At 42.1% G+C, this 11,481-nt stretch overlaps 1 protein-coding gene across 1 annotated transcript; it reads left to right on the top strand.

The window, feature by feature from the left end:
• Positions 1-1,117: 1,117 nt before the first annotated feature.
• Ssmem1 (serine rich single-pass membrane protein 1) lies at positions 1,118-10,810 on the top strand. The gene is made up of 3 exons (XM_040728582.1): positions 1,118-1,385; positions 7,745-7,799; positions 9,970-10,810. The coding sequence occupies exons 1-3, from the start codon at positions 1,203-1,205 to the stop codon at positions 10,464-10,466; spliced, it is 735 nt and encodes a 244-aa protein (XP_040584516.1). The 5' UTR covers positions 1,118-1,202; the 3' UTR covers positions 10,467-10,810.
• Positions 10,811-11,481: the final 671 nt, after the last annotated feature.

Genomic DNA, 11,481 nt, shown 5'->3' with positions numbered 1-11,481 from the left:
TGTTCAAAGAGAAAGGGTTCAGTTCAGTGTACAGTCAAACTAGAATGTCAGACTGTCATTTCTCCGCATGTAAGCCTATCTAAAAAGAAACTGCATAACTTTGATGTAGTTCTTAACAGGGGTCTGTGTCCTCTTGTTAATGTAACAAGTTATTGTACATCTATTCAAGGCTTATACAACACTTGTAAGATTAAAGTTGATAGATAGTTGCCATTATGTTATTAGTTATCGTAACAAAATATCCCAAAACATGGAATGCCTCCTCCAAGGGCAAAAAAACAAAAAACCAAAACCAAAACCCCCCCCCCCAAACTAGAGACCATCCATACTTTAAAAGAGCAGCCATTCCTACACACAGTTTGGGAAGCTGTGAGCGGGGCTGGCTTCTCTGAGCCTGATGGTGTTGGCTTGCACATGGCCTCATCTTATGCTCTCTTACAGCCTTTCCCCCTGTGTTGGTGAATATTGGTACCCTTTCCTCCTCTTTGAGACCACTAGCTAGATTAAAGCTCCATCCTTAAGACCTGATAGAGCCTCTGTAGCCTCTTTAAACTTTTTTGAAGTTTTATTTATTTTGCGTGTGTATGTGCCTATGTGTGGCTGCACAAGCTAACACAAGGAGGTCAGAGGATAGCTTGAGGGAGTCTGCACTCTCCTTCTGCCATGTGACTGGCCGGGGATCAAACTCAGGTGGAAAGTCTCGGCATCAAACGCCTTTACACACTGAGTCATCTTACTGTGTCTTTACTGCCTCTGTTCTAGCCTTATCTCCAAATACAAGATGGGGCTGAGGGTGTCCACATTTGATTTGTAGGGGACACACAATGCAGCCTGTAATACATTAGAACTGTGTATGTTAATTTACAATGGTATAGTATACACCATAAAAGAGACTGATAAAAAAACACAATACCTTAAACACTTAAACAGAAGAAAATAAAGTATATGTACGTTTCAAAGAAGAAAAGACTTAGCCAGAAGAAAGTATACTGAGAAATTCAGGGAATACCATAAACTGTGCTAGATGTCATTTAGATAAATCTGCACATCTAATCCAAGAAGACTTAACAGTTCCTGCAACAGTTGCTTAAGTGTATGTCATAATAGGTTGCCAGGGAAGTTGTCATAGGCCATGGAGGGAAATTGTTCCTGGTCACCTTCATCCCTTTGAGCATGTTTTGTTTTCTAAGCAAGAAGCTATCATGGGAGACCTTTTGTCCTTATTCTGGGAGGTGGACCCTCCTCCCATGCCCCTCAGTTTTGCCATTCCGAGTCAGGATGCCGAGTGCCGGAAAGATGATTCTTGTGGGACAATAGGCAGTTTCCTGCTTTGGTATTTCGTCATCATACTGATCCTCGTGTTCTTCTCTCGGGCTTCTGTCTGGGTAGGGAACCCTTTTGCTTTAAATCATGTCTTTAAAAGGATTTTTGTTAACTACACTGTCTGTAGGTTGATGAAAATAATTTTTAAAGGTTTGTGTTTTGTTTAAATAAATCATACAGTCTCATGCCAGAGACGGTAAAGTTATTGAAAAAGATAAAGAGAGAGCACTCTACTCCTTTCTTGTAGAGGTAGATACTGTTAGAGGTGCGGAGAACTTCCTTCTAGGCTACTTTTTTCCTGCTTTTCTCAGTATATCTCTTTATCTTTGTCCTTGCATAGTCAAACTTATAATGTATGTATTTTCGTATCCTGACTTTTGAACTTAATATTTTGTCAATACTTCCCCCATGCTATAGTCGTTCAGCAGCATTTTCCATTATGACTTTTCTGTCTTATGGTTGCACTATAAAAATTCTGCAGTTGGAAATTTAGGTTGTTTACATTTTAGTCGTATGCTATGTAATACTGAGATAAATCTCTCTACTGGTTAGTGACTTACAAATTCCGCTTATAGCCATGTAATTCTGTTATCAAAGATATAAATGTTTGTCCTATTGATAGGACACATGTAGGATTTGGGGAGTGGTTAGAATGAAGCATAGAATAAATACAGAATTGAACTAAACAAGGCTAACGTCAACACTCTTAGACACAGATTAGCAAAAGAAAATGCTAGAAGCTTAGGAATGGCCTAGTCCACTTTATCAAGGCTGTGGCCCTCAGTGTACTGAGTACCAACCTCTTGAAAATTGCTGACACAGAATCTTTTCTGGCCATTAATAATGGGCTGGTGATTAATCAAGCTACCACCATTTAGCATTACAGCCAGAGCGCACTGCTGGCAGTGGTCAGCTAGATTGAGTGCTACATTAGTTCTGGATGGAGAAGAGAAGGTTTGTTATTTTGATGCCAGGTAGATTCCATTATAATAATAAAAAAATCCTCTTCCCCCTACTACCTCCTGGCCAAGAAGTTTTATCTGAAGTTTAAATGCTTCTTAAGGTAAATACTTTGCCAGAAGGAGAATTAGAACAGTGATGTGTTTTAGACCCCCCTGGCTAAGTATATTGAATTTTGGCCTGGCAAGAAAAGCTACTTTAGAAAATTAACAAAAAATTGGAATTGATCACTGGCAGTTTCATCATGAAGATCATTTAAGAGGTCTAAGCTATTCTCTTGTCCCCTTGCTTACATCAGCAATTTGGAGTTGTAGAGCTTTAAGGACTGAAGGGGAGCATGTGGTCCAGCCTTCTGTCTGTAGGTGAGCAAAATACCCATACCCACCCTACTTTTTTTTTTTTTAAGTAACGTGTCCAATGTCACACAAGTGGTTAGTGACAGAGTGACAGGAGGAGAATGGATCCAGATTTCCTGCCATACTGTTTGTTTACTTCAAAACCTAGCTTGAAACGTTGAATTAAATCTCTTCAGTGCTGATTAAAACCTTAATTATCCATGAGGTTTCATCTTTCCCTTTGTGCCCTGGTGGCAGCTACAGTTGGTCGGCCTGCTTCTGCTGAAGGGTCCCAGATTTGAAATCTGAGAACTGTATGAGAGCTAGTCAAAGAGGATAGAATTTTCCCCTTACTTTGAACTTCTTCATTTCCTCTGTGGAGTGGTGGGCCTCTATCTCCAAACCGTAAGGCAGCGTACAGAGTGGTAAAAATGCAGCAGTGATTACCCTCCGACGTGCACCATGCGGGTGGCCTCTGGATTTGTCTCTTTTAAAAAGATGTGCTTTCCCATTTGTTTTCAGATAGGAACTACTTGGGTTTTTGTTTTGTTTTTTCGAGACAGGGTCTCTCTGTATTGTTTTGGAGGCTGTCCTGGAACTCGCTCTGTAGACCAGGCTGGTCTCGAACTCACAGAGATCCGCCTGCCTCTGCCTCCCGACTGCTGGGACTAAAGGCGTGTGCCACTGACGCCTGGTGGAACTACTCTACTTGTTTAGCATGTATTAAGGTTGCTAGTGCTGGCTTTATTTTTCTAGATGATATTACTCTGAGATCCTTATTTTTGCATATGTAGAAATTGAGCTTAGCGGGTGTTGGGTGGCCCAATCAGATGGCAGAGTTGGTATGTGGCAGAAAGCTAGCATGCAGCCCACATTTTCTGCCCCTTCTGCAGAATAACCACTGTCACTACTTTCCCTCACTAAGATATACATGGGGGCTGTTAATGAAATGCTTGTGGCCGCCACAAGTTTAATGCAAAATCTTTCATTTGATTTTGTGATTATATTTTTGATTTGACATCCATTGTGGAAGCTCTCCACGGAAATGATTTTATAAACCTAATAAGTGCTTTTAAACACCTTTTCTCTCAACTACAAAAGTGCACACTACAGAACACAAGATTATGGGAATGTAGACAAAATTTAACAGACACTACTCCAGATTATATGGACGTCACCATATAATATCTAGGTTTACAGACATCCAATCTTTCAATAATTGTCTGTATACATGTTAGAGTTAAAATATGCACAGAGTCCTAACACATTTTAAAAAATGTATCTTTGAGAATGACTTCAGACTCAAGATATTCATAGAATGGCTACTGTAACAAGAAAAAAAAAGACAAGAAAATATCCTACTAGAGATAGAGAAAGCAGTGAGCCAGGGATCTTGGGTTTTGCTGCTAGCACTATGGAATTTGTGCCAAGTGTGGTGGCATGCATGCACCTGGCATGCACCTGTAATGCCAGCACTTGAGAAGTGGATGCAGGAGGACCTGGAGGTTCGAGGCCCTCTTTGGCTACATGGTTAGTTCCCGGCTAGCTAGGCTATATGAGGTCCTGTCTATAAAAAGCTAAAACTTTAAAACTAACTAATGTAACACATCCAGGGAGAGCACCTTGCAACCTAAATAAGTTTGACTTTTTGTACAAATTGCTTTTCCTAATTGTAGACAATTTGAAAAAAGAAGGAAAAAAATGACCATTTTAACCTGCCTTTACTTCATACATGGTTTTTATATACATATGTCCTTTGAAGTCTTTCCAGGTCTTTAGATATCTTGTGGGCATACTGTTACATATAAACTTGCATCTTGATTTTAGCCTGATAATCAAACATTATGACATACTTAAGATATTTACAACTATGTCTTACATGATCACACCTTAATTGAATTAACGATTATCTACTTTTGAATTTAAGTTCTATGTTATCCTATATATTTATATTATACCATATATATCCTAAATATATTATACCACAATGAATATTTCTTTGGTTTATTTTTGGCTTTTAGAGACAGGGCTCTCTGTGTAGCCCTGGCAGTTCTGGAACTCACACTGTAGACCAGACTGGCCTTGAACTCAGATCCAACTGCCTCTGCCTCCTGAGTACTGGGCTGGGATTAAAGACATGCACCATCACTACCTGGGCATAAGGAGTATTTCTTTTTTTTTTTCTTTTTTCTTTTTGGTTTTTATGAGACAGGGTTTCTCTGTATTTTTTTGGAGGCTGTCGGTCCAGCCCGGCCTCGAACTCACAGAGATCCGCCTGCCTCTGCCTCCCGAGTGCTGGGATTAAAGGCGTGCACCATCACTACCTGGGCATAATGAGTATTTCTATGTGTATAGCTTTCAGTGTATGTGGGGTTTTTTTGTTTCTTCATTCTTTGTTGTTGTTTTGTTTTGTTTTTTGCTTTTGTGTGGGGGAAATAACCTCTTGGTAATAGATTCCCTGAGAAAGAATGTCAAATGTGCTCATGAGTGCCAAGCATGGTGACACTTCTGTAATCCCAGAATTTAGGAGGCTGAAGCAAGAGAATCCTATAACCAAAGTCAGACTCTTCTACATAGTGAGGCCTTGTCTCGGAAAAAAAGACAGTGAGTGTTCCTTAAGTTATTCCTGACATTGTTGCTTTCTACATGTTAGGAGAACATAGAATTTACAGTTCAAAAGTAGATAATTGCTAATTAAATTAAGATCATGTAAGATACAGTTGTAAACTGAGCTGTGGTAGTGCACATCTTTAATTCCAGCACTCAGGAGGCAGAGGCAGGCATATCTCTTGAGTTCAAGGCCAACCTGGTCTACAGAGTGAGTTCCAGGACAGCCTCCAAAACAATACAGAGAAACCCTGTCACGAAAAACCAAAAACAACAAAAAAAGAAAGAAAGAAAGAAAGAAAGAAAGAAAGAAAGAAGAAAAGAAAACAACAACAACAAAAAATCTACAGTTGTAAATCTTTTGGTGAAACCATTTTCAGCCTCAGAAAATGGGACGCTAATGCTAATGGGGAGATGGGGCAAAGGTGTTTAGAATTGGAACTACGCAAAGAAATTTAGCTTTCCTGGTTGCCATGCTCACAGATAGCATATTCTGGTTGCTTTATTTGAGGAAAGCTGAAAAACTGTCAAAATCTGCAAGGAGACAAGGGACTCTGTATGTAGTGTAGCTCAAGTTAGCCTTGAACTCAGGACCTCAGGTTTCAGCCTCCAGAGCAGTGAGATTGCAGGAGAGCACCACCTTGAGCTTTTAGCTAATTAACTAATTAATAAACGAACCCATTTTTGAGACAGGGTCTCATTATGAAGTAGTCCCTGATCTGGAACTCATTTGTAGACCAGGCTGGCTTCATACCACAGAAACCCACTGGCCTCCGCCTCCCTAGTGCTGGGATTAAGATATGTGTCACCACGCCCAGCCATCCTGAGTTCTTGAAAGACTGATTTTAAATTAATGTGTAGTTTTTTTGAGACTGGGTCTTGCTGTATAACCCAGGGAAGCCTGGAGCTGAGAACCCTGAGTTCTTAAAAGACTGATTTTAAATTAATGTGTAGTTTTTTTGAGACTGGGTCTTGCTGTATAACCCAGGGTAGCCTGGAACTGAAAACCCTGAGTTCTTGAAAGACTGATTTTAAATTAAGGTGTAGTTTTTTTGAGACTGGGTCTTGCTGTATAACCCAGGGTAGCCTGGAACTGAAAACCCTGAGTGTTGAGATTACATGTGTGTGCTACACTGGGATTCAAGTATGGTTTTGTTCTGAATTTTTTATTACATTTTGTAGAGAGAAGCTGTTTTCTTGCCAGCCGCTTTGGTTTTTCCCCACCAGTCTCCGAGGCTCTGCCGCGTTGTCGTCCCCAAATAACACACAAGACGCTGTATTAATTATGAAGCTGTTGGCCTTGCTTGTTTCTTACTGGCTAGCTCTGACTTAAGTATTTAACCCATCTAAGTATTTCTCTTACCGGATGGACATCTTACTTCTCTGGCGGGCTACATGATGACTCCCTGTGTTTCTCCTACCCAGAGTCCTCCTGGACTCCTAGTCCCCCCTATCTTGCTTCCCTATTGGCCAACAGTGCTTTGTTGACATATACACAGGACTTCCCCATCAACGTTTATTTCCTTATTTGTGTCTGACTGAGCATGTGCAGTAAGTAGTGCATACATGATGGTCAGAGGACAACTTTTGGAAGTCAGTTCTCTTCTTCTACCACGTGGTTCCCAAGGATCAAACTCAGGTTGTCAGGGTTAGCACCATGGGCCTTTACCCACTGAGCCTTCTTTTTTTTTTTTTTTTTTTTTTGGTTTTATGAGACAGGGTTTCTCTATTGTTTTGGAGGCTGTTGGTCCAGCCTGGCCTCGAACTCACAGAGATCCACCTGCCTCTGCCACCCGAATGCTGGGGACTAAAGGCGTATGCCACCACTGCCCGGCCCCACTGAGCCTTCTTGCCAGGCCCCCAATCCGTCTTTTGAATGATTTTTTTTTAATTTACTTACTTTGTATGCATTGGTGTTTTGCCTGCATGTTTGTCTGTGTGAGGGTATCAGATTACCTGGAACTCCAGTTTCAGACACAGACAGGTTTAGTTTGCTTGTTTGCTTCTTTCTAAACAGGGTTTCTCTGTGTAGCTTTGGAGGCTGTCCTTGAACTCTCTCTGTAGACGAGGCTGGCCTCAAACTCACAGAGATCCGCCTGTCTCAGCCTCCCGAGGACTGGGACTAAGGGTGTGCACCACCACCACCACCACCACCACTGCCGCCGCCGCCCAGGTCCACAGTTCTAAGCTGCCATGTGGGTTCTAGAATTGAACCCAGGTCTTCTGGAAAAGCAGCCAGTGCTCTTCACTGCTGAGCCATCTCTCCAGCCCCTCCCCCGGTCTGTTTTCAGTGAAACTTCTCTGTAATGTAAGGGATGGAAAACTATCCCACCACGAGTATTATTTTATCTACAGTCTTTGTTCAGGCTCACCATTACAGGAGCTCCAGATACACTGATGTAACAGGGCTGACTGTTTAAAGTCAGCCCTCAGTAGGGAGCCCTGAGCAGCGGTGCTGAGCAAGCCGATGTTAGAGCAATGCGACTGACTGAGTTCATCTCACTGTGTTCCCGAAACAGATGTCTGAGAGCAAAAGGGATGAAGACAGTGGAACAAGCTCCTCAGTGACTAAAGGTGAGAGCCGGTGCGCTTGGGGTCAGACTGCGTGGAGAGAATGTGTTGCTGAGCGTGCAGGAGTGACAGAAGGGACAAGCAGGGAGAAGCCCCAAGGCCTCACCACACTAGCTCAGGTCACTGGGCCACCTCTTGGCTCCCCTCCTCCTAAGTGCAGAGACAGCTCAGATGCCCCAGCAGAGCCACCACAAACTACAAACCACTGGCAGATAGAACTCATCTTGTTGTCATGTCTCAGGGCTTGCTCTCACAAAGCTGTGTGAATAGCTATGTGTCTATAATATTTATAAAATGTATTGATATGAGAGATTTCTGTCCCACGATTTATAAAGAATGAAGTATACAGTGCTCCTTGTGTTAAGTCCTCTATAGACTACTGATTTCACACACAGTGCCCTTTTTGACTTTGGCCAGACCCTTGCCTTCCTGGACCATCTCAGAGTTATAAACTGTGAATGAGTATAATGTTAGCAGAAATGTTATTGCCCTCAGCGTTAAGGAACGAAATGGCATCAAGACACCGATGTATGTTGGCACTCAGCTTAGTTGTTCATACGGCTTCTTTATTGAAGTGAATCGTAGCTTCAGAACACTGGAAGACTATTTTTTAATTTTAGGTTGCTACACTGTATAGGTGGCAGCTGCGCCAATCTCCGTTAGAAACACATTCTCCACCATTTTGTTAGCCCCGGGCAATCAGTGAACCACACACTGAGCCCTGATCTTTTTGCTAGTTTCCAGGTAAATGCTTGCTCTGCTGATGGTTTTGAGCTGGCAGCATATTATCACAGAACAGAGCTGGAGACAGATGTACAATAATAGTGCAGCCTCAAATAGTACTTTCCACACCCAGATAAACAGCTTCAAGAGCACACAGCATAATAAACTGTAGTAAGATAATTAGGAAATTATGGGCATTAAGTAATTATCACCTTTTTGGTAGATTGATTTAATTGTAAATTTGTGTAATTTGTTTAGTAATGATGGTTTAACCCATTTCACAAAATTTCCAAAAATGTATTAGGATTTTTGAGCTGGAATGAGTCAACATCAGCTTAGGAAAGAGCATGAAGAGAAGAGATGCTTCTTGCTGTCCAAATCGCTCTGATACACACAGTGCAGTCTTTGAGATTTCAAAATAAAGGGAAAGGGTCCTTCTCTGGGAACCTTCTTCTCTGCCAACCTTCCCGTTGGATATCACAGGCAGGGTTTACAGAAGTCCAAAAGTGATTTCAAGGATCTATGAGACTCCTCCAGTGTTTGTGGGGTACAGTACTAGAAATGTAGCCCGTGACTGAGAAAGGCTGTCATTTGATCGCTAGTGGTCCTACACGTGTGTTGGGCTTTCTTGGGTAATGTGAAGTTGTTAGCCAAGGCTCCATCATTTTGAAAAGTTCTAGCAGTTTCCTGAAACCACAGTAATCAATATCCAGAACTACATACAATGACATGCTCCCCTTAGATTCCTGCCATTGTCCCCCACTGAAGACCTTGATAATGGCTTGCCATAAGAGATGTTTATGGGTGGTCAGATTACTTATTTAGATAGGGTCTTACTAGATAACCCTATCTGACATGGAACTCAACTTTGTAGACTAGACTGGCTTTGAACTCAGAGATCCATCTGCCTAGGAATCTGCCTCCCCAGTGCTGGGATTAAAGGCGTGTCATGTCTGATTGAAGGACCTAACATTATTTAACTGATTATTCACTGGTTATGTCAAACAGAGGCCAAATGCAAACCAAAACTTGAAACCTCCTGCCATGTTCCAGGCTCTCTGCCCTTTAACTATGCCAGCTTGTAAGCAGAAGGCCGGCTCTGGTCCTACAGACACCCTCTGTAGGGCCCCCAAAGCTGCAGTCTTAAATGGTTCTTCCCTTGTCTGTCTGTCCTTCTCACTGACCTTTCTTTTTGTCTGTCTGTCTGTCTGTCTGTCTGTCTGTTGTTTTGTGTTTTGAGACAGGGTTTCTCTGTGTAGTCTTGGCTATTCTGGAACTCATTCTGTAGAGAGTGCTGGCCTTGAACTCACAGAGATCTGCCTGCTTCTCTCTGCCTCCCGAGTGCTGGGATTAAAGGTGTGCACCACCAACGCCCGGCTCACAGACCTTTCTATAGCAACCAATTACTAATGACTTATTGCCTAACTTGTCGATCTGTTTTGTTGGTTAGCAAGCAAAGAAGTTTCCTATAAGCGACAAAGTAAAGATGGGCCCTGGGACTCCTCACAAGTGATGAAGAAACCAAAGCAGACCCAGATCTCCATGGTAACTGACTCTGAAGTGGCTTTGGTGAATGCCTACCTTGAGCAAAGACGAGCTAGGCGCCATTCCCAGTTCCACCGGGTGAATCAGGCCCAGCAAGACAGTGACACCACTGAGTGTGACAGTGAGGAATCTAACTCTGGAGTCTCCTCGTGGAAGGAGAGTGAAAGTGAACACCATCCATTGCCCACCAGTATCAAGAGGAGAAAACCAGTGTCGAGGCCAAGAGATCTGGAAAATTACCAACTCAGGGAAAGGCCCTGCCTCCACTGCAAAGCCATGAGAACCAATGAGTGGCTGACACGCCACTTCCCGCCAAGCACCTCAGTAGCAGCCCCCGTGAAGGGAGAGACTCAAGAGGAGAGTTTGACACCTGGCATCAACACAAAATTAAGTAAATTTTGAATTTTGGTATCCTTACCTTACTTGAAGTCAAAAGAAGGAGATGAATAAAACATGAAAATCAGAGTTGTAGGTGAGGAGACATTTACAATAAAGCCTCTTTGCTAACAACGAAAGTATAATTGGAACCCAAGAGGTCAAATTTCAGATAAATTCATTGTTCAAAACAAGGGCAGAGAATTTTTTCATGCCACCACAGGAACACAGAAGACTTATCTTGTATGATCTTTTTTTTTTAAGTCAAAAGAGCCCAGGGCAGATAGTCCATACCCGAGGGTGTGTATTTTGTTTATGTCAATGATAAAAATACGAAAGCTCTTTGAAAATATATGTATGTTGAGAAACCATTTAAATCTATTCATATGTTTTGATTATCTGACTGACTTAACAAATGAGGTGATTTTTTTTAAATAGCTGATATGATTCTACTAGAACTGTATTGATCGGTAGATGGAGTCCACTAAGGGCTGTTGAGGAAAGGAGCGTAAGGGCCTGGAATCTGACCTTATTCTAGAGTACATTAGGGAGAAGGCAGTACATTAGAGTACATAGCGTGACTCAGAAGGCAACTGGGCCATGACTTGTTGTCGGTTGTTGTCCCAAGACCATGTCAAGTAAGTGTTAGAGCTATTTTTTTTTGACACTTGATAAGATAGGGAGAACTTTTTTATTTGATACTATTACATAGAGATCAATAAAGGAGCTACATAGAAATGGAAGCCTAATACAAGATAAGTGATTTATGGCCAAGGAGAAGGGTGAGGAGGGTCATTGGGTGGAAACCACTAAAAGAAGATAATGAATAATCTGCTAAACTTACCTAGCAACATTTTTCTTTTTGAGACAGGGTCTTATTAGGTAGCCTTGGCTGGCCTGGAACTCATATAGGCCAGGCTGGCCTCAAATTCACAGAGATCTGCCTGCCTCTGTACTGGGTTTAATGGTTTGGGCCACCACATCAGACCTCTAACACGATTCATGGTGAAGGTGGGACTTAACCATCTCAAGTATGGTCAGC

This window comes from Mesocricetus auratus, unplaced genomic scaffold (assembly GCF_017639785.1).
Source record: "Mesocricetus auratus isolate SY011 unplaced genomic scaffold, BCM_Maur_2.0 Super-Scaffold_100019, whole genome shotgun sequence".
Taxonomy (NCBI): Eukaryota; Metazoa; Chordata; class Mammalia; order Rodentia; family Cricetidae; genus Mesocricetus; species Mesocricetus auratus.
The sequence above is the reverse complement of the archived record's forward strand: the minus strand, read 5'-3'. Positions and strand labels throughout refer to the sequence as shown.